This window comes from Felis catus, chromosome D2 (genome assembly GCF_018350175.1).
Source record: "Felis catus isolate Fca126 chromosome D2, F.catus_Fca126_mat1.0, whole genome shotgun sequence".
NCBI lineage: Eukaryota > Metazoa > Chordata > Mammalia > Carnivora > Felidae > Felis > Felis catus.
Window position 1 is genome coordinate 20,345,038 of NC_058378.1, and position 22,690 is coordinate 20,367,727.

Genomic DNA, 22,690 nt, shown 5'->3' on the forward strand with positions numbered 1-22,690 from the left:
ATCGGTTATCAAAAATCTCCCAACAAATAAGAGTCCAGGACCAGATGGCTTCCCAGGGGAGTTCTACCAGACGTTTAAAGCAGAGATAATACCTATCCTTCTCAAGCTATTCCAAGAAATAGAAAGGGAAGGAAAACTTCCAGACTCATTCTATGAAGCCAGTATTACTTTGATTCCTAAACCAGACAGAGACCCAGTCAAATAAGAGAACTACAGGCCAATATCCCTGATGAATACGGATGCAAAAATTCTCAATAAGATACTAGCAAATCGAATTCAACGGCATATAAAAAGAATTATTCACCATGATCAAGTGGGATTCATTCCTGGGATGCAGGGCTGGTTCAACATCCGCAAATCAATCAATGTGATACATCACATCAACAAAAAAAAAGAGAAGAACCATATGATCCTGTCAATCGATGCAGAAAAGGCCTTTGACAAAATCCAGCACCCTTTCTTAATAAAAACCCTTGAGAAAGTCGGGATAGAAGGAACATACTTAAAGATCATAAAAGCCATTTATGAAAAGCCCACAGCTAACATCATCCTCAACGGGGAAAAACTGAGAGCTTTTTCCCTGAGATCAGGAACACGACAAGGATGCCCACTCTCACCGCTGCTGTTTAACATAGTGCTGGAAGTTCTAGCATCAGCAATCAGACAACAAAAGGAAATCAAAGGCATCAAAATTGGCAAAGACGAAGTCAAGCTTTCGCTTTTTGCAGATGACATGATATTATACATGGAAAATCCGATAGACTCCACCAAAAGTCTACTAGAACTGATACATGAATTCAGCAAAGTTGCAGGATACAAAATCAATGTACAGAAATCAGTTGCATTCTTATACACTAACAATGAAGCAACAGAAAGACAAATAAAGAAACTGATCCCATTCACAATTGCACCAAGAAGCATAAAATACCTAGGAATAAATCTAACCAAAGATGTAAAGGATCTGTATGCTGAAAACTATAGAAAGCTTATGAAGGAAATTGAAGAAGATTTAAAGAAATGGAAAGACATTCCCTGCTCATGGATTGGAAAAATAAATATTGTCAAAATGTCAATACTACCCAAAGCTATCTACACATTCAATGCAATCCCAATAAAAATTGCACCAGCATTCTTCTCGAAACTAGAACAAGCAATCCTAAAATTCATATGGAACCACAAAAGGCCCCGAATAGCCAAAGGAATTTTGAAGAAGAAGACCAAAGCAGGAGGCATCACAATCCCAGACTTTAGCCTCTACTACAAAGCTGTCATCATCAAGACAGCATGGTATTGGCACAGAAACAGACACATAGACCAATGGAATAGAATAGAAACCCCAGAACTAGACCCACAAACGTATGGCCAACTCATCTTCGACAAAGCAGGAAAGAACATCCAATGGAAAAAAGACAACCTCTTTAACAAATGGTGCTGGGAGAACTGGACAGCAACATGCAGAAGGTTGAAACTAGACCACTTTCTCACACCATTCACAAAAATAAACTCCAAATGGATAAAGGACCTAAATGTGAGACAGGAAACCATCAAAACCTTAGAGGAGAAAGCAGGAAAAGACCTCTCTGACCTCAGCCGTAGCAATCTCTTACTCGACACATCCCCAAAGGCAAGGGAATTAAAAGCAAAAGTGAATTACTGGGACCTTATGAAGATAAAAAGCTTCTGCACAGCAAAGGAAACAACCAACAAAACCAAAAGGCAACCAACGGAATGGGAAAGATATTCGCAAATGACATATCGGACAAAGGGCTAGTATCCAAAATCTATAAAGAGCTCACCAAACTCCACACCCGAAAAACAAATAACCCAGTGAAGAAATGGGCAGAAAACATGAATAGACACTTCTCTAAAGAAGACATCCGGATGGCCAACAGGCACATGAAAAGATGTTCAGCGTCGCTCCTTATCAGGGAAATACAAATCAAAACCACACTCAGGTATCACCTCACGCCAGTCAGAGTGGCCAAAATGAACAAATCAGGAGACTCTAGATGCTGGAGAGGATGTGGAGAAACGGGAACCCTCTTGCACTGTTGGTGGGAATGCAAATTGGTGCAGCCGCTCTGGAAAGCAGTGTGGAGGTTCCTCAGAAAATTAAAAATAGACCTACCCTATGACCCAGCAATAGCACTGCTAGGAATTTATCCAAGGGATACAGGAGTACTGATGCATAGGGCCACTTGTACCCCAATGTTCATAGCAGCACTCTCAACAATAGCCAAATTATGGAAAGAGCCTAAATGTCCATCAGTTGATGAATGGATAAAGAAATTGTGGTTTATATACACAATGGAATATTACGTGGCAATGAGAAAAAATGAAATATGGCCTTTTGTAGCAACGTGGATGGAACTGGAGAGTGTGATGCTAAGTGAAATAAGCCATACAGAGAAAGACAGATACCATATGGTTTCACTCTTATGTGGACCCTGAGAAATTAACAGGAACCCATGGGGGAGGGGAAGGAAAAAAAAAAAAAGGTTAGAGTGGGAGAGAGCCAAAGCATAAGAGACTCTTAAAAACTGAGAACAAACTGAGGGTTGATGGGGGGTGGGAGGGAGGAGAGGGTGGGTGATGGGTAATGAGGAGGGCACCTTTTGGGATGAGCACTGGGTGTTGTATGGAAACTAATTTGTCAATAAATTTCATATTAAAAAAAAAAAAATTTTTTTATTTAATTAATTTTTTAAATTTATATCCAAGTTAGTTAGCATATAGTGCAACAGTGATTTCAGGACTAGATTGCTTAGTGCCCCTTACCCATTTAGCCCATCCCCCCTCCCACAACCCTCCAGTAACCCTCTGTTCTATATATTTAAGAGTCTCTTATGTTTTGTTCCCTCCCTGTTTTTATATTATTTTTGCTTCCCTTCCCTTATGTTCATCTGTTTGTATCTTAAAGCCCTCATATGCATGAAATCATATGATATTTGTCGTTATCTGACTAATTTTGGTTAGCGTAATACCTTCTAGTTCCATTCATGTAGTTGCGAATGGCGAGATTGGATTCTTTTTGATTGCCAAGTAATACTCCATTGTATATACATACCACATCTTATTTATCCATTCATCCATTGATGGACATTTGGGCTCTTTCCATACTTTGGCTATTGTTGATAGTACTGCTATAAACATTGGGGTGCATGTGCCCCTTCGAAACAGCATACCTGTATCCCTTGGATAAATACCTAATGGTGCAATTGGTGGGTCATAGGGTAGTTCTATTTTTAATTTTTTGAGGAACCTCCATACTGTTTTCCAGAGTGGCTTCGCCAGCTTGCATTCCCACCAGCAATGCAAAAGAGATCCTCTTTTTCTGCATCCTCGCCAACATCTGTTGTTGCTTGAGTTGTTAGGCATTCTGACAGGTGTGAGGTGGTATCTCATTGTGGTTTTGATTTGTATTTCCATGATTATGAGTAATGTTAAGCATTTTTATGTGACTTCAGACCTCTTCTAATGACATGCAGTGTGAGGCAGTCTTGGCTCAACCGGCTTTGAGTAGAGCAAGTTTAGGAAAGGAAGGAAACAGTTTTAATAATAAATGTGAGTCAGTTACTGCTTCTGTCATACTTTGGTTAAGCCTGAAAGTCAGCTTTTCTAGGTTGTTTTGAATTATGTGGAGTACCAAGAGCAATGTCATGACTCTAATGTGTACAGTGATTTATGTTGTCATATTTATGTAGATATATATGTACAGTTGATGTAACGTTATGTAAGTTGTGTTGTTGTATTTAAACGTTTTACCTGCCTCAAAGTAATTGTATTTCTCTGTGGTCCTGGGGTTAAGGTAAATTGTGTGGCATTGTCACCATGTGATTTCAGTGACATCACGATGCTTTGATACTTAACTGTATAAGAATTTTCTGGTATGTTTACAAGAATGCAGATTCTTGGACTCCCACAAAGATTAAGATTTGGTGGGATCTGTGGGTGGGTACAAGGATATGATTTTTCTTTTTTTTTAAGTTTATTTATTTTGAGAGATGGGCAGGGTTAGTGGGGCAGAGAGAGAGGGGAAGAGAGAATACCAAGCAGGCTCGGTGCTGTCAGCATAGAGCCTGATGCGGGGCTCAAACTCATGAACTGTGAGATCATGACCTGAGCTGAAACCAAGAGTTGGATGCTTAACCGACTGAGTCCCTCAGACACCCCAGGAGTGTGATTTTTTTTCATGAGCATCCCTTTCTCCCACTGTATCTTCAAGTTCGTTTGCCTTCAGTTTGCTGGAATAATAGATAATCTTTATCCAATTGGTATGTTTGCTTAAGCAGCTTTGTCTTATTTGTGCTTGTGGGAACATCTGATGAAAAAGATAAATTTTGTGATCTAGTTAAATTTATTGACAACCTAAAAGAGTATGGAAGGATCATGCTAATTGTTCATTTGGTAGTTCATTGACAGTGTAGAAAGAAGTGAATAGATACATATTATTTGGAAAATCATTGCCTGAAGAAAGGATATTGTTAAAAGAAACACCCTATTAGTAATGCTCAACTAGTGGTATTGCCATGATGGATGGGACAGTTCTTCATTGAGCTAGACTCTTTTTGACTGCCCCAGCCCTGGACACTAAATGTCTGCACCACTGTCCCCAGCCCCCATCCTGTGACAACAACACGTTACGTGTTTCCAAACACTTCTCTGAGGAGTGGTGCTTACCCTTGTAAAGAATCAGTGTGAGCCAACCTGAGGTATTCATGTCTCCAGTCCCTGGAGAGCTCCCCTTTCTCTCTGCTGCCCTGACCTGTGGCCCCTTCTAGGAACAGGTGCTGTTTCAGTGCTTTGAGTAGACAAACAGACATGGGAATTCAGAATATTCTCTCTGCCCAGAATTCACATTCCCCATTTCCCATGTTTTAGTCTTTTCCCATGCTAAGCAATCAGCTCTGAAGCTTCTTACCATGTTTATTCTTTGAGTTTTCTTTTTATCTGTGACTCTTATGTAATGTTTAACATTTTAGAGAATTTATAGTTGAGTGAGACTGTAAGTTCTTTGAGGTCAAGGTTGATGGCTTCCATTTATCAAATGCTTAAAGAGTGCTTATTTACACATTTTTCAAGGTGAAAACAGAGCCTTAGGGAGGCTAAATCATGTGCTTGGGGTTATCCCATTAGTAAATTGGCAAACCTAGAGTTGAATCCAGGTTTCTCTGACTCTACAATTTTATCTCCTCTTTATATGCGTCAGGTGCTAAGTAAGTTTTGTTTAAATGAATCAATAAATGAGTTTTTTAGCTTTAAGATGAATTGGGGTATCCCCGATGAAAGCCAGTGTTATCTTTGTGCCCTCCTAACCCTCACACATTGGTAAGGAGAATAGCAAAACAGGCTGCCCTTTCATAGAGTTTTGCACATACTGAATTGTAAGCATGCCTGGAACACATTTGGTTCTGATTTAAAACAAGTTGGCTTGCCCCAGTGCCATGTTATTACAAACACAAAAGAAATATAAACTTCATTCCATTAAATAACCATCTACATAAACTCTTAAAGAGTTTCATGGTTTTGGGTTGGGCCAAAGCTAGATATTAAGGAAATGGTTATTAATGTTACGCATTTTATTCAAACTACTCTAATTCTTTAACCCTCTCTCTACTGCCTCACCCCCAACATACTAACCAATCTTTTCCTTCCTCAAAATGTTTCCAGGAGGTTAAGACAGGTACAGCTTAGATTATAAGCTGCTGACTCCTGCTGTTTGGAAATACTCTTTGTAGCCTGTCACACTGTGTTCTCTATTGAACCTTTTTCAGTCGTCTTTGGGTAATAGCTAAGTAAGTTATTATCCCCTGTAGTAGCATTGTATAATGGAAATATAATGTGAACCACAAATGTAACTTAAAATTTTATAACCACATGAAAAAGAAAAAGTTGAGATTAACTTTAATAATAGTTTTCTCTAACCTCATATGTAAAAATGGTATCATTTCAATATATAAGGCAAACATTAGTGAGATTTTTACTTTTTTTCTGTACTAAGTCTTTGAAATCCAATGTGTTTTTTTACTTTTACAGCACATCTGGATTCAGATTACCTATATCTGAAGTGCTCAATAGCCACAAGTGGCCTGTGGCTATTGTTTTGGATGGTGCAGCTCTCTGAGAAGACCAGCATAATTTTACTGTGGTGTATTAAGTTTTCATAATTCCATTAAACTGTATAAAGGCCATGAACATGCTTTAGCTTTTGACAAAGCTAGAAGAGTGTTGATTTAGAAAAACCCTAATATGTAAATACTCAAAATTGTCAAATAGTGTTTATGACCCAGGCCAGACTAAATGGTGCTTCAGGAATTTCTTATGTAAGAAGAAATAGAGCCTAAAAGGAAAACATTTGACATTACCAAAGTTTCTGTTAATCAGTTGGACTGAGATTATGTTGACGTATGTTAGGGTCATCAGTCCACAAGGAAGTCTTCATTGTCAGGTCAATAAATTTGAAGTCTGAGTAAACTCTTAGCCAGAGTTGCTTGAAGAGTTCAAATTAAAAGTTGCTTGAAGCAATGAATAATGTAATTTAGATTTTCTCAGATTTTTGTGAATATTTGTTTTCCTGCCCTTGATAGCAGTAGATGCTTTCTGAAACTAAAAGCCCATAGACTAGAGAGTGTTGGCCTTTGCTTGAGGCTGCTGCTCTGTCCTAAGTGTGGCAGGGCCACCACTGTCTTAGATTGTCCCCAGCACTGGAATGAAGGCAAAGCTTTACTGCCCTCAGATTCAACATGTGAAAAAATCCTGTGCAGTCTGCATTGTGAGAAGTGTACTTCTACAGAGGAGTTAATTGTTGGGGTTAATAGATGTAAACCTTAAAGAGGCAACAGCAGTCCCATTGTTAGAATAGATTAGGACTGCCCCCCAACCTCCAACATTGTCTTTGTCATTCCTGTTAGACTGGTTGAAAATTTGGTGGTAAATGAAATTTTTAAAAAAAGGTCTCACAGGATGTATTGGATTATTGGTGTAGTTCCAATAATGGCTCATGCTCTTGGCCCAAATAATTATAGACAATCCCCTCTCTTTGCTCTCATAGTCTTAGCTATTGAGCCATTTTAGAATGTGGTAAATTAATAAGGTGTTGTCTGTTTTATTTCATGTTTCATTTGATGTGACATTCCAGTAAAAGTGTATACATTAGAAATGTATACATAGATTTTTCTCTTTTTGGTTCATGCATTTCAGAGAGTATCTCTTTCTTTCTTGAGGCTAGAACTATAGTTGGATGTGAATCACAGATGTTTTCCAGGTATTGGATTGTTTAGGGTTTTCAGCTGTGAAGTTTCTTAATGTGGCATAAGTTGTTAAAAGTCTTCCACTGAGAATTGCACAGAATCAGTATTTCAATCTAGAAAGCGGTAGGTTAATTAAGGCCTATGATAGTCTATCTTTGGTATGATTTCATTGTCCATTATTCATCTCTGGAATTGCTTTAGTCATTCCATCCCTTAGGTAGCTTATATCCACATTTGACCTTCAGACTTTTGCCAGATTGTTTATACCTTGTGGGCTGAAAATGATGCTGTGACAAACCAGTGCAACCTTGGTTCACTCACAAACAGGAAGAAGGATCTCAAATATTTTACTTGATTTATTTGCATAATTAAAAAGTTCAAGCTATTAAAAATTTTTTAATGTTTATTTATTTTTGAGAGACAGACACAGAGTGTGAGCAGGGGAGGGCGGAGGGGGAGACACAGAATCTGAAGCAGTCTCTAGGCTCTGAGCTCTCAGCACAGAGCCTGATGTGGGGCTTGAACCCACAAACTGTGGGATTATGACCTGAGCCAAAGTCAGACGCTCAACCAACTGAGCCACCCAGGTGCCCCAAGAAGTTCAAGCTGTTTAAAGGCATTCTGAAAAATACAGAGGTGAAAGTGATAAATGACCTAGTAATTCCACCACTCAAATAATGATTTTTAATATTTTGATGTTTATCCTTGTCTTTTTTCCCCTAGCATGTACATTCTATGCATATGCATGCAGTTTTGATATAGAATTGAGGTAATTTTGTACATCCTGTCTCATAGTCTCCTTAAAAATAATTTATTGCATTTTTAAAGGTGGGGATTTTTGTGTAAGTTTTTATGTTAATTCCAGTTAGTTAAAATACGGTGTTATATTAGTTTCAGTTGTATAATATAGGGATACAACAGTTCCATACATCACCCGGTGCTCATTACAAGTGCATTCCTTAATACTCATCACGTATTTCCCCCATCCCCCTACTCACCTCCCCTCTGGTAGCCATCAGTTTCATCTCTATAGGTAAGAGTCTTTCTTTGTCTTTCTCTTTTTCCCCCTTTGCCTTTTTTTTTTGTTTCTTAAATTCCACATATGAGTGAAATCATATGGTATTTGTCTTTCTCTGTCTTATTTTGCTTAGCATAATATACTTTAGCTCTATCTGTATCATTGCAAATGACAAGATTTCATTCTTTTAGATGGCTGAGTAATATTCCATTGTATCTGTATATACACCGCATCTGCTTTACCCATTCTTGAATTGATGGACACTTGGGCCGCTTCCATAACTTCGCTTTTGTAAATAATGCTGCTATATAATACATCAGGGTGCATGTATCCCTTTGAACTACTGTTTTTGTATTCTTTGGGTAAATACCCAGTATTTTGACTGCTAGATTTCACAAGAGTCCTATTTTTAACTTTTTGAGGAACCTCCATCCTATTTTCTGCAGTGGCTGCACCAGTTTACATTTCCATCAACAATGCAGAAGGGTTCCCCTTTCCTCACATCCTCACCAATGCCTCTTGTTTCTTGTGTTGTTGATTTTAGCCCTTCTGACAGGTATAAGGTGATATCTCATTGTAGTTTTGATTTTCATTTCCCTGATGGTAAGTGATGATGAACATCTTTTCATGTGTCTTTTGGCCATCTGGATGTTTTCTTTGGAGAGATGTATGTTCATATGTGCTGCCCATTTTTTAATTGGATTATTTGTTCCTTGGGTGTTGAGTTTTGTACGTTCTTTATATATTTTGGATACTAACCCTTTATCAGATATGTTGTTTGCAAATTATGTCTTCCATTTCATAGGTTGCCTTTTAGTTTTGTTGATTGTTTCCTTCACTATGCAGAAGCTTTTTATTTTGATGTAGTTCCAATAATTTAGTTTTGCTTTAATTTCCTTTGCCTCAGGGGACCTATCTAGAAACAAGTTGCTATAGCTGATGTCAAATAAGTTACTGACTGTGCTCTCTTCTAGGATTTTTATGGTTTTGGGTCTTATATTTAGGTATTTAATCCATTTTGAATTTATTTTTGGGTATGGTGTAAGAAAGTGGTCCAGTTTCATTCTTTTGTATGTAACTGACCAGTTTCCCCAAAATAGTTTGTTGAGGAGACAGTCTTTTTCCTTTGGATATTCTTTCCTGTTTTGATGAAGATTAATTAATAAATAACAACTATTAATATAGTTGTTAGCTTATTTCTGGGTTTTCTATTTTGTTCTATTGATCTATATGTCTATTTTTGTGTTAGTACCGTACTATTTTGATTACTACAGCTTTGTAATACAACTTGAAGTCTGGAATTGCAATGCCTCCAGCTTTGCTTTGCTTTGTCAAGCTTTGGCTATTCAGGGTCTTTTGCCTTTCCATACAGATTTTAGGATTGTTTGTTCTAGTTCTGTGAAAAATGCTGTTGATATTTTGACAGAGATTTCATTAAATGTGTGGATTGCTTTGGGTAGTATAGACATTTAACAATATTTGTGTTTCCAGTGCACGAGCACGGAATGGCTTTCCATTCCTTTGTGTCATCTTCAGTTTCTTTCATCAATGTTTTCTAGTTTTCAGAGTAATGTTCTTCCACCTCTTTGGTTAGGTTTATCTGTACGTATCTTATTTTTGGTGCAATTGTAAATGGGATTCGTAATTTCTCTTCTTCATTTTTAGTGCATATAAATGCAATAGATATCTGTACATTGATTTCGTATCTTGTGACTACTCATTTTGTTTACTTCTAGCAGTTTTTTGGTGGAGTCTTTCAGGTTTTCTATATATAGTATCATGTCATCTGCAAATAGTGAAAGTTTTACTTTTTCCCTACTGATTTGGATGACTTTCATTTTCTTTTTGTTGTCTGATTTCTGTGGCTAGGATTTCCAGTACTATCTTGAATAAAAGTGGTGAGAGTGGACATCCTTCTTTTGTCAGTATTTCCTCATTAAGGATGATGTTAGCTGTAGGTTTTTCATAGATGGTCTTTATTATGTTGAGGTATAATCCCTCTAAACCTACTTTGTTGGGGGCTTTTATCATGAATGGATGTTGTACTTTGTCAAATGCTTTTTCTGCATCTATTGAAATGATCATATTGTTCTTATCCTTTCTTTGATTGATATTATGTATCACATTGATTGATTTGTAAATATTGAACCACCTTTGCAACCTGGGAATAAATCCCACTTGATCATGGTGAATGAATTTTTTTTTTTAAGTTTTATTTATTTACTTTGAGAGAGTGAGCAAACATACAAGGAAGGGCAGAGAGAGGGGGAGAGAGCCAAGCAGGCTTCACACTGTCAGCACAGAGCTTGACACAGGGCTTGATCTAATGAACCATGAGATCATGACCTGAACTGAAATCAAGAGTCAGACGCTCAACTGAGTGAGCCACCCCAGTGCCCCAGGGTGAATGAATTTTTTAATGCATGCTAGATCCAGCTTGGTAGAATTTTGTTAAGGATTTTTGCATATATGGTGATCAGAGATATTGGGCAATAATTCTTTTGTGGTGTTTTTATCTGGTTTTGGTGTCAGTAATACTAGCCTTATAGAATGAATTTGGAAGTTTTTCTTCCTTTTCTGTTTTTTGGGACAGTTTGAGAAGAATGTTGACTCTTCTTTAAATGTTTTGTAGAATTTGCCTGTGAAGCCATCTGGTCCTGGACTTTTGTTTATTGGGAGTTTTTTTAAATTACTGATTCAATTTCTTTGCTGGTTATGGGTCTGTTTAAATTTTCTCTTTCTTCCTGTTTCAGTTTTGGTAGGTTATAAGTTTCTAGGAATTTATGCATTTCTTCCAGGTTGTCCAGTTTGTTGGCATAATATTCCCTTATTGTTATTTGTATTTCTGTAGTGTTTGTTGTTACTTCTTCTCTGTCATTTATGATTTTATTTATTTGGGTCCTTTCTCTTTTGTTTTTGAGAAGTTTGGCTAGAAGTTTATCAATTTTATTGATTTTTCCAGTGAATCAGCTCCTCATTTCATTGATCTGTTGTGTTTTTAGTTTGTATATCATTTATTTCTGCTCTAATCTTGATTATTTCCTTTCTTCTGTTGATTTTAGGTTTTGTTTGTTCTTTTTCTAGTTCTTTTACATGCAAGGTTAGATTGTTTGAAATTTTTCTTGCATCTTGAGGTAAACCTGTATTGCTATAAACTTCCCTCTTAGAATGACATTTGCTACATCCCAAAGATTTTGAACCATTGTGGCTCATGTTCATTTGTTTCCATGTACTTTATTTGTTTTTTTATTTACTGGTTGACTCGTTCATTGTTTAGTAGCATGTTATTTTATCTCCATGTATTTGTGGTCTTTCCAGATTTTTCTTGTAGTTGACTTCTAGTATCATAGCCTTGTGGTCAGAAAAAAATGCATGATGTGACTTCGATCTTTTTTTAATTTGTTGAGGCTGATTTTGTGGCTGGCCTATGATCTATATGCACTCAAAAGAGAATGTCCATATGCACTCAAAAAGAATGTGTATTCTGCTATTTTAGAATGGAAAGTTCTGAGTTTATCTGTTAAATCATTCTGGTCCAGTGTGTCATTCAAATCCATTGTTTCCTTGTTTATTTTCTCTTTAGATGATCTATTGTTGTAAATGAGGTGTTAAAGTCCTCTATGTTTGTTATTAACTATTTTATGTGTTTTGGGTGCATTAATATTTACATTTGTTATGTGTTCTTGTTGGATTGCCCCATTTATTACTATATGGTGCCCTTATTTTTCTATTATTCTAGTCTTTGTTTTAAAGTCTAGCTTGATGTGAATATTGTGAGTTTGGGTTTCTTTTGACCTCTATTTGTATGATAAATGTTTCTCTATCCCCTCACTTTCAATCTGAAGGTGTTAGGTCTAAAATAAGTATCTTGTAGGCAGCATATAGATGGATCTTGTTTTTTTTTTTTTTTTTTTTTTTTTTAACCAATTCTGTCACCCTATGTCTTTTGATTGGAGCATTTAGTCCATTTATTTATTTATTTATTTATTATTATTTAGTCCATTTAATTATTGGTAAGTATTTATTGCTATTGTATTATTTCTTTTGTGATTGTTTCTAAAGATTTTCTTGGTTTCTTTCTTGTCTTTCTCTTTCCTGGTTTGCTGGTTTTCATTAGTGAGATATATGGATTTCTTTTTCTTTATTCCTTACATATATATTAGTGATTTTTGATTTATGGTTACCATTAAGTTTGCATATAACATCTGCAGATAGCAGTATATATGAAATTGATGGTCATTTAAATTTGAACCCATTCTTTACTCTTCTCCTCCCTACATTTAGGTATATATTGTCATATTTTTCATTCTTTTATTTTGTGAGTACCTTAACTGATTTTTTATAGAAATACTCATTTTTAGGGGCACCTGGGTGGCTCAGTCAGTTAAGCATCCAACTTCGGCTCAGCTCATGATCTCATAGTTTGTGAGTTTGAGCCCCATGTTGGGCTCTGTGCTGACATCTCAGAGCCTGGAGCCTGCTTCAGATTCTGTCCCTCTTTCTCTGTCCCTCCCCCATTCATGCTCTGTCTCTCCCCCATTCATGCTCTGTCTCTCAAAAATGAATAAACATTAAAATTTTTTTTAAATAAAAAAAAAGGGAATACTCATTTTTACTGCTTTTTTGTTTGTTACCTTCATACTTTCACTTTTGGTCTTTCCTTTTTCCTCGCAGAGTTCTCTTTGGTATTTCTTACAGGGCTGGCTTAGTGGTCACAAATTCCTTTATTTTTTGTTTGTCTGGTAAACTCTTTATCTCTTCCTCTGTTCTGAATGATAGCCTTGCTGGATAGAGTATTCTTGGCTGCAGATTGTTCTAGTTCAGCACTTTGAATATATTATGCCACTCCCTTCTGCCTTGGAAAGGTTCTGCAGAAAAAGCCACTGGTAGCTTTATTGGTTTTCCCTTGTAAGTTACTATCTTCTTTTGTCTTGCTGCTTTAAAATTATTTTTTTTCTTAGGGGGCACCTGGGTGGCTCAGTCAGTTGAGCTTCCAACTCTTGATTTTGGCTTGGGTCATGATCCCAGGGTTGTGGAATTAAGCCCTGTGTCAGGCTCTGCTCTGGGTTTGGAGCTTGCTTAAGATTCTCTCTCTCTTTCCCTCTGCCCCTCTCTTCCATTTGAGCATTCTTTCTCTAAAATTAAAAATAATTTTTTTCTTTATCACTATATTTTGCCTTTTTAATTACAATATGTCTTGGTGTGGATCTGTTTTTGTTGATTTTGTTGGGTGTTCTCTGTGCTTCCTGGATCTGGATATGTTTCCTTCCTCAGATTAGGGTGGTTTTCACCTATTATTTCTTCAAATAAATTTTCTTCCCTGTTTTCACTCTATTCTTCCTCAAGGACTCCTGTAATATGAATGTTACTATTTTTGATGGAATCATTGTGTTCCCTATGTCTACTCTAATTTTGCATAATTCTTTTTTCTCTCTTTATCTGGATAACTTTCCGTTACTCTGTCTTCTAGGTCATTGGATTTTTTCCTCTACTTCTTCCAGACTGCTGTTTATTTTATCAAGAGTGTATCTGATTTCGTTTATTGAGCCTTTTATTTCTGCTGTGTTAGTCCTTATCTTTGTGTTAAGTGTTTCACTCATTTCTTCTACTCTTTTCTCAAGTCCAGTGAGTATCTTTGTAATCATTACTTTAAATTCTTTATCATGCATATTACTTATATCTATTTCACTTAGATCTCTGGCCATGGCCTTGTTCTATTCTTTTATTTGGAACAAATTCATCTTTCTCTCATTTTGTCTAAGTCTCTGGGCCTGCTTCTGTGTGTTAGAAAATTCAGCCCTGTATCCTACTCTTGAAGGTAATAACCTTATGACAGAGAGGTCCTGTAGTGCCCTGTAGTGTTGTATCCCCTGTTCCCAAGGGCCTCGTGCTTCAAGGAATATCTCTAATGTGTGCTGCATGTGCTCTTTCATGTGGCCTCTTCTCTACCTTGTGTTGTGGAGTTTTTTCTGACAGTCTTCAGGTTGATTCGTGGGGGATTTAGCATGATTTGAAAGTTATCTAGTTGAATTTTTGGAACAAGGTAAGCATAGGGACCTCCTGCTCTGCCACCATCTTTGTCCCATCTCTCCTAAACGTGGGAATTTTTAACTGCAAAAAACTCAGACAAAAAAACCCTCCAGTATTTAAGAAGAACATTGAAGAAAACTGTCCTCAAATTACCAGCCACTGCTTTGAGAAAAAAAAAAATATTTTTGACTGTTTCCCTTTTCTTAACAGGCCTACATGTGTTTTTTGTTTGTTTTGTTTTGTCTTTAGAGCAGGTGAGTTTGATTTGTTAATTGTGGACTCTGAAAGCAGGTAGGGAGTTTTAGGAAAGATGAGGCCTGAAATTCCTCATTCTTAATGTGATATACAACATTCAGAAGACACTATTCATTACTGATGTTTAAACTTGGAGTGTTTTGGTTGACTACGGTATTTGAATGACTTTGAGAATTAAAGAAACTTTAAAAATAAGCTTAATGTCTATTTCTTCAATCAATTCTCAGAACTTTTTATGCCACTCTAGAGTGTTAGATATGAATCATGCACGTAAAGTTTTCTGGGAGTATATAGCAACTGCATCTTCTACATCTTTTTGTGATTCCTCTTTCAGTGAAGTTGGCCCAATTATCATGGAAGTTTTCTGAAAACTATGTTATATAGAATAAAATATCTGGCAAAGCTCTTTAAGCATATTGATTAAGTTGATATAATAAGTGAATGTTTTGAAATTTTAGTGAAGTATTTTTGTGGGAGAATGAGGCTACCTACATGGTTACATTTATCTTTCAGGTGACCTTAACATACAACAGCCTTCTTAGTTGCAAATATGCTACAGTTAGTTTGTGTTAAGAAAAAGGGAGGAATGCCTTGAATCTTTATAAATTTGAAGTATTATTTCTCATTTATTTTATAATTTGAACTTTTTTTTTGGCTCAGTTTCCACAGGGTTGAGGGAAAAACCCATTGCCTATCACGGGAGTGTTTAAAGATACTCCATACTGTTTTTAGTCCTTGTGTTTTTAGATTTGACTCCAGAAAGCATCAGATGTTATAATGGAAAAGCATTTCAGAGTGAAAAGGATATTTAAATAAGTTTCCATATGCCCTACAAAGAATTTAAAATCGAGCTTACCCCCTCCCCACCCTTTAATTCAGTAATTAACTAGACTTGCCCTGTAGTTTGGGGGAGTATAATAGTTTACACCTGTTTCAACTTTTGCTGTTTTTATTGGCTATGGCTTTTGCCATCCCATATTTCTTGTGAAACAAAAATATCAAATAAAATAAGGCAAAACATTGGAGAAATTATAATAAACGTAAAAATGAATTGTTCAGCTTAAAATATGAAATGCTTTACCTGCACAATCTATGAAGCTATGTTTCAGTAGTATTGAAGTAATTTATTCCTGGAATTCTATGTCATGAAAATAAAGACAACTCTTTCATTGGCAAGTATAGTCCAGGGATTTTACAATCAAATGATTACATTTTGGAACATCAGGCAGAAGTCTGTTATAAAGACATTAGGAAAAGCCTGCTAAGTCATTATGTGTGTATTCCTGTTACTATGGAATATAAAAGGTAGGAGTGTATCAGTGTATAAGAGTGTGAGGACTCAGTAGAACTGTTATACCACAGAATAGAATTAGACTTCAAAGGTCAAGGAATGCTGTGACATCAAGTATGTCTTGGCTCATTTCACAGGCAACATTTGCCCCTCCAACCATAATGAAAAGACAACCATTGAGTCAAGATATTATCATATCTCATGTTTTTCTTACAATCCAATTCTTAGATGGTCTTCCGAGAAGCACCCTTCACTCTTCAGGCCTGGCAGTAGCTGCCCAGCTGTAGTGTTGGATTTAAGAGTAAAATGAGTAGCTTTTTAGTACGTTGTCCCAAATGAGAAAAGCTAAGTTAAATTTCTAATAAGTTTAGTTTGGATAGAGTTGTGATTGTGAAAAGATATTTGGGAAAGTTGTCACTAAAATTAAATTTTGATTTTGGCTTTATCTCACTAGTGGGAGGCTGTGAAAATATAGGCCAAGATCGTAAGTTGAATGTCAGGGCCTTGCCAATGTTGATTCACCAGCACAGGACTTAAATATTTATGGAATGAAAGAGTGAACTTCTTTTTGTTCTTTTCTGCATCTCTAAAATGAACATATTAACCTTGGCAGCTTTGCTTGCATGGGGTCAGTAAAAGTCCTTCAGGAGACCCAGCAACCCGGAAATGAGATAAGGAATAGTCACTGTAACGTGCCAATGACTGGGACTAACCATGGTTTATACCTAAGACAGTGATCTCATTAAGTATCCAACCAGAGTCTTTTTGTTAGGGTAATTGTGGGCTTTAGGAATGGACATTACTCTAGATTTAGGGGAAAATCTGTCTCAGATTTGGAGTTTTTTATACATAAACACTTGGAATGAAAAAGGCCAAAGAATTTTGGTATGAGTATTTTTGGTGCTAATGAGTATCCCTGCCTCCTCTTCCCCTGGAAATCATAAGGTGGTTACATGTGCAGGTTTCTGTTAAATTTTAGATATTTTTCTGGAACATAGTTATAATTTGAGCCTAAGGAAATCTCACCCCCTCCATTTTTTATTCATCCAGGGATTGAAAGGCCATTCTATGAAGTCTATTTAGCTGGACTTCAAATGAAGGGGGATTTAAAGGTTGTGACATAATGAGTTTATCATGAGCAAAATAAATGCCCTAAAGGAAATGTCTGTAATGAACTGTAATTGTAATAGGAAATTTAAAGTGATGAATTATAAGTTGTGAAGGAGTTCCCTGTGGGTGAATCTTTCTTGCTTGATAGGCTTTTGGAAATATCTTTGATTCTAAAGTTTCTTTTCAAAGAAGAGTTTCCTTGGTGTCACTAGAATTTTCTCACATCTTTGTGCCCTGCTGTGCAATTTTCATTGCCAAGCAATTTTGTTCTCGAGTAGGGCCCCTTCAATTTTTTTTTTTTTTTTTTTTTTTTTTTTGCTTTAGAGATAAAGGCAGCCTAAGAGATGGCTGAGTTGAAGTGCCCCCAAGGCACTTGTTATTAGGTTTGTGTCATTAGGTTTGGGCACTGTCATTTTATCTTGCCTAGGTTGTCCCTCTAGCTACAATCAGCCACATTTTCCAGTTTATTTGGAAAGTATGAGCTTTGCTCTTTTGGTTCAAATTTGCTTTTTGTATTTTTAAAAGTTTTATTAATATTGACATTATTTCCAGATTAGAGAGTAGAAATCATAATTTGTAGAGTTAACTACCAAGAATGTATTTGTGAAAATGTGTGCTTGAAATGCTCACATGTCTTTGCTCAGTTCATGCTGTAGAAAGTATGGTATTTGTGCAGAAAGTAAAAATAGTATTGGCATTATGTATTAGGTTTGTTTTGTTTGTGTGTGTGTGTATTTGTTTTTTTGCTTCTGTAACAAATTATCACAAGTATAATGGTTTATAACGTAAATTTATTATCTTACAGTTCCAGAGGTCCAAAGTCTCAAATAGGTTTCATTGGGGTATACCAAGGTGTTGGCAGGGCCATGCTCCTCCTGGAGGCTCCAGGGGAGAATCCATTTCCTTGCCTTTCCCAGCTTCTAGAGGCCACCTATGTTCCTTAGCTTGTGGCCCCTTTCTTCATCTTCAAAGCCAGCAGTTTAGCATCTCTAATGCCTTTCTCCTCTGACCTCTACTTTCTTTGTTACATGTCCTGCCCTCCCTCTGCTTCTGTTGTCACATTGCCTTCTTGAATTCTGACCTTCCTGCTTCCCTCTTACAATGAACCCCATATGATGACATGCGGCCCACCTGGGTAATTGAGGATTATCTCCCTGTCTCAAGATAATTTAATGTAATTTGATCACACCTGCAAAATCCCTTTGGCCACTTAAAGTAACCTATTCAGAGGTTCCAGGCATTAGGACATGACTATCTTTGAGAGGCTATTGTTTAGCCTACCATTAGAATACAGTTTTAAATTTTTTATTTCTTTTTAGCTCTTGTCATACATTTATTCAGAATGTCTTTGGAAATCACAGAAACATGTACTCTGAATTCTGTTTTTTGGATGCAAACATGTGGATAAAAATACACATTTTGCAAGACTGTAGAAGGTGTCTTTAACTGTGAGATTAAAATTGGTGAAAAAATTTATATTTTAGTACTTGCTATTTTTTTTGAGGGAATTTATTTGAGTTTTGAGTCTTCCACTTAACAGAATCACCTGCCACATTTCTTGGGTCATTAATAATTTTTTAAATTGAAGTATAGTTGACACACAAGAGTCTTTAATAATTTTATAAGTGTCCTGGACACACATACATGCATGTATATGCATGTACATGCAGTGCCCCTTGATAGTGTTGACCAGTAAGTGTTTGGGGTACCATGGTCTTCCAGGTTTCATTGCCTAAGAGTTCTTGCTCCAGCTTGTTTCCTTGTCTTGGTCAGTGGCTTCTCCAGTTAACCACTATTCCACCCTGCACCTGAATTTGAGACCCGTTTGGTGTTTGCCTTCTGAAAGATGCAATTTGAGGCTATTGTGAGCAAGGCGCTTTTGTCTCTTTGGTCCCTCTTTCCTTTTAGTCAAATTGCCTACTCCTCTCTACAGATTTAAAAAAAGGTTCACATCGGGTGCCTGGGTGGCTCAGTCAGTTAAGCATCTGACTCTTGATTTTGGCTCGGGTCATGATCTCACGATTCGTGAGATTGAGCCCCACATCCAGCTCTGCACTGACAGCACACAACCTGCTTGGAATTCTCTCTCTCTTCTCTCTCTGCCCCTCCCCTGTTCACACACACACACTCTCTCTTAAAATAAATTTAAAAAAAAAGGTTCACAGAGTTGTAAGACTTTCGAATGTAGAAAACTGGGTTTCTCATGTATTTATAGGCTACCATTTACATATAAAAACAATTTGTTCAAATGTAATGACCTTTTAATTAATCTCCCATGAAGTTTTATTGTTGTCTGTGACCTTCACTATTACTATTTAATCCTCATGTTGTTTTGTCTTTATCTTATAAATGTGAATTAAAGTGTGAATTGAAGTAGTATGATGCCAGCTGAAACCCAAGTAGATTATATAGTCTTTGCAAAGCATAGAACAAAAAGGAAGTGCTTAGAACACTATAGTTGGTTATATTGGTAGTTGCATTTCTTCATGTAGTTCCTTAACTATGAAAGGATGAGACTATAATCATCAATGTGTGAAAAGAGAGACCTGAATCTTCCAGACCAAAAAAAAAAAAAGTGTGAAATTATCTAAAGATGTATAATTGATTGGATTAGTGTTTTGTTTTTTACCAGCTTTGCATCAGAAATGAAGCCTGTTCTGGCAGTCAGTGAGCAAGAATGGCATCTTGCTTACTTTTGTATTCTCATACCTGTTACTTGAGAGGTTTTTGAATACAGAGATTGAAAAAGAAACTATTTTAAATGTGTATGTTTTTATTTACAGCTGCTGCTGAAGGAAAAGGCAAAAGTGGGGAAGACTTTTTTCAGAAGGTAAGTTGCTTTGTACTCCTGCCTTGGTGATAATTAAGGAGAAATCAGCATGTTGCAGTGGCTATACTCAAAACTCCTAAAAACTCCCCTTCCATATGAAGGGGAATAGATTTTCATGAGACAGCTGGAGATGTTTAGGGGAAAGAAAGGGTGAGATGCTCTTTGGGACATAACCATTCTAACTTCTTGCTCCTCCTGAGCAAATCTAAGGACATTTTTGCTGGAAGGCAAAGAGGCAATGAAGGCTGCCACGTGGGCTGTCCTGATTATATTCTTTCTCTGCTGCCCCCTATTTCTTTTTACCCCTATACATACCTGACCTGAGACATGGAGAGGAATCCCTCACAGCTTTCCTCATTTCCAGTAAGCATGACCACAGGTGGGATAATATAATCGACAAAAGATGCACCTTTAGACCTGCTTGCTTACTCTTGGTAACCATGTTCAATCTGTCCCTGTCTTCTGAGAGTTCTGAGTTTCAGTGAAGCCAGTCTGGCTAGTCATATATAACAAAGGGAAATGAGAATGGACCTGACTGAAAAAGGAATATGGGAAACTATGAATAGCAGTTGATTATTTCTAGTCAGCTCTGTTTTAAAATAAGTGCTTTATATAAGGGAAGATGTCTGTCCTTTCAAAGAAATTGACTCAAGTGCATGTTCTTCTTTCATTTATTTGGATTTATTATATTTGTGTCTTTGTTGTTGGGATACAGAAAGCATGTATGTAGAAACAAATATACAGGTGTCCTGGAGTGAAATAAAGCAGCAAGTATAGATGAAGTTAAATAACGCTGGGGAGGGTTGTCAGCCTTTGGAAAAATCAACCTGTGTGTAACCAGATGTGGCCTTTTATGGCCTCTTTATTCTCTTGCCTCTGTGTGAGCTACATGTTTTGTTTGCTAACTTTTGCATTCTCTTCCAGGAATATGTAAGCAAATATTTTCAGAGCCGATGCTTGTGTTGGCATTTCTTCATTCTGAAAGTATTTATTTACTACTTGCTCTATTCCACACACAAAAGAGACTAAAACGAACAAGGCATAGTCTCTGCCTTAAAGAAATTAGTCTGGTGTCTGACAATATTCATATAAATAGCAGGAGAGTCTGGGGCTATAGAGGGTTAAACACTTGACTGGGGCTTTAGAAGATGAGAAAGGATTTCTTGAGTTCCTGAGATGAGTAGTAGTTAAGAGAAGAGGTAGGCTTGGGAAGGCATTCTAGGCAGAGAAACACAATGTAAGAAGGCTAAACAGGGGTGGAAGGATTCCTGTGGCATTCACACTTCAGACCTTTGGCTTGCACACATGACATCTGAGGAATTCATAGTTCATGGTGAGATATAATATCCTGTATGATGAAGTTCCTTATTTGAATGGGGGGGCCCTTTTCAAAAGGGAGTTAAATTTTTAAAATTTAAAAATGCTGTGCTGGCAGAAATAGTTTTCCAGCCCTTCTTTAGGCTCAGGCTGTTGAAGTTTCTGTACTATACCGGAAGCTCCTTACTTGGCATTATCTCTTAGTGATTAATATCCAACATATCAGTACCTGAGCATTTCAGAATGCCCTGCCCCGCCTTTTACCTAAGGCAGGCTTGCCGTGAGGAAGAACAAAGAAGACACATAGCAAAAATGACAGATCTGCCTTGGGTTGACTGAGAAGGTGCAGATAGATGTGATCTGTGGAAGGATTTTATTTCATTGTTCTTTAACTTGTGGATAGATGGAAAAAGCAGATTGTTGAGCTTTGTGTGACTGAGACATTTTAAAAGCTGAATCAAAATACGGTGTATGTGGTCATAAAGGACCTTCATTCTTAGAAGATTTGCTAATATTTATCACTCTTTGTGGAGCCATATATACATTCCAGCAGTTTAAATAGAAACACATGTTTGAATCCAGGAACATGTGTGCGTCCACCAAACCACGAATTGGAATCATAGATTCCATCCTTGGTCACAGGTTAATGAGGTCCTGAATAACTAAATGGGAGTAATTTACATCTCTTCATTTTCTTCTTTAGTTCAATAGCGTGTCTTCCTGATAAGTGTCCATACAGGATTTGGGTAAACACCCTGGGGAGAAAAACCTGTAACTTTAATAAAAGGCAAACACCCCAAATTCCAGAAGAGTACTTTTCAGTGTTTGACCAGACAGAAGTAGACACTGTGGTTCATCTACAGTAGAATGAAGTAATGGAGAAGTATGGAATTCTTCTCCAAGAACTTGCTTCTAGTTTCACACATATTTCAGTTTCACATAATGGCATTTTGGAAGAATTTAAGAACAAGAAATAGGCCACATTGCTGGTCATTAGCATCTGTGGGAAATTAATTTTCTTTTCTCAGAGTAAGGCAGATATGAAGGCTCCATATGCTTATTATTAAAATATGTTTTGGTTTTGACTCTAGGTGTGTATCACAAACCCAAATTAAAACCTCTCTTGAGTTGACTTTAAAACTTGACCACGCTTATTATTTTATAACCTCTAAGTCTGGAAGGCTACCTTCCTATCTTTATTCTGGCTTTCCCTAGAGAGGAGATTGGAGGAGTATGAGACTTTTATATGTCACTTTGTTGTTGTTGTTGTTGTTGTTGTTGTTGTTGTTGTACCATTAAAATATATGTAAAATCATATACTAAATCTATTCTCATGAAAATATTTGAAATTAAAAATAAATTTAAAATATCATTAAGAAAAAAAACCTTTAAGGATAAGGATTGGCAGATTCCCTCAAAGGTTTTCAATTGTAGCTTAACGACTACTAAGATCATCACATACATTGTTTCAGATTTGGAGCTGTAGCGGTTTATACTTAAATTTCTCCTATAGAGTCACATTTGTTGTTTCAGAGATTTACCTGGTTTTCTATATGCTCTTTTACTGCATGTGTTAGGAATATTTTATT

At 36.7% G+C, this 22,690-nt stretch overlaps 1 protein-coding gene across 3 annotated transcripts in view; it reads left to right on the forward strand.

Moving 5' to 3' along the window:
- Positions 1-22,690, forward strand: part of BICC1 (BicC family RNA binding protein 1) — a 287,579-nt gene that overhangs the window by 87,955 nt on the left and 176,934 nt on the right. For all 3 annotated transcript variants that reach the window (XM_011287385.4, XM_019813130.3, XM_019813131.3), the window contains exon 2: positions 19,738-19,784. In XM_011287385.4, coding sequence (XP_011285687.2) covers positions 19,738-19,784 — 47 coding nt within the window. The remainder of the gene's footprint in view (positions 1-19,737; positions 19,785-22,690) is intronic.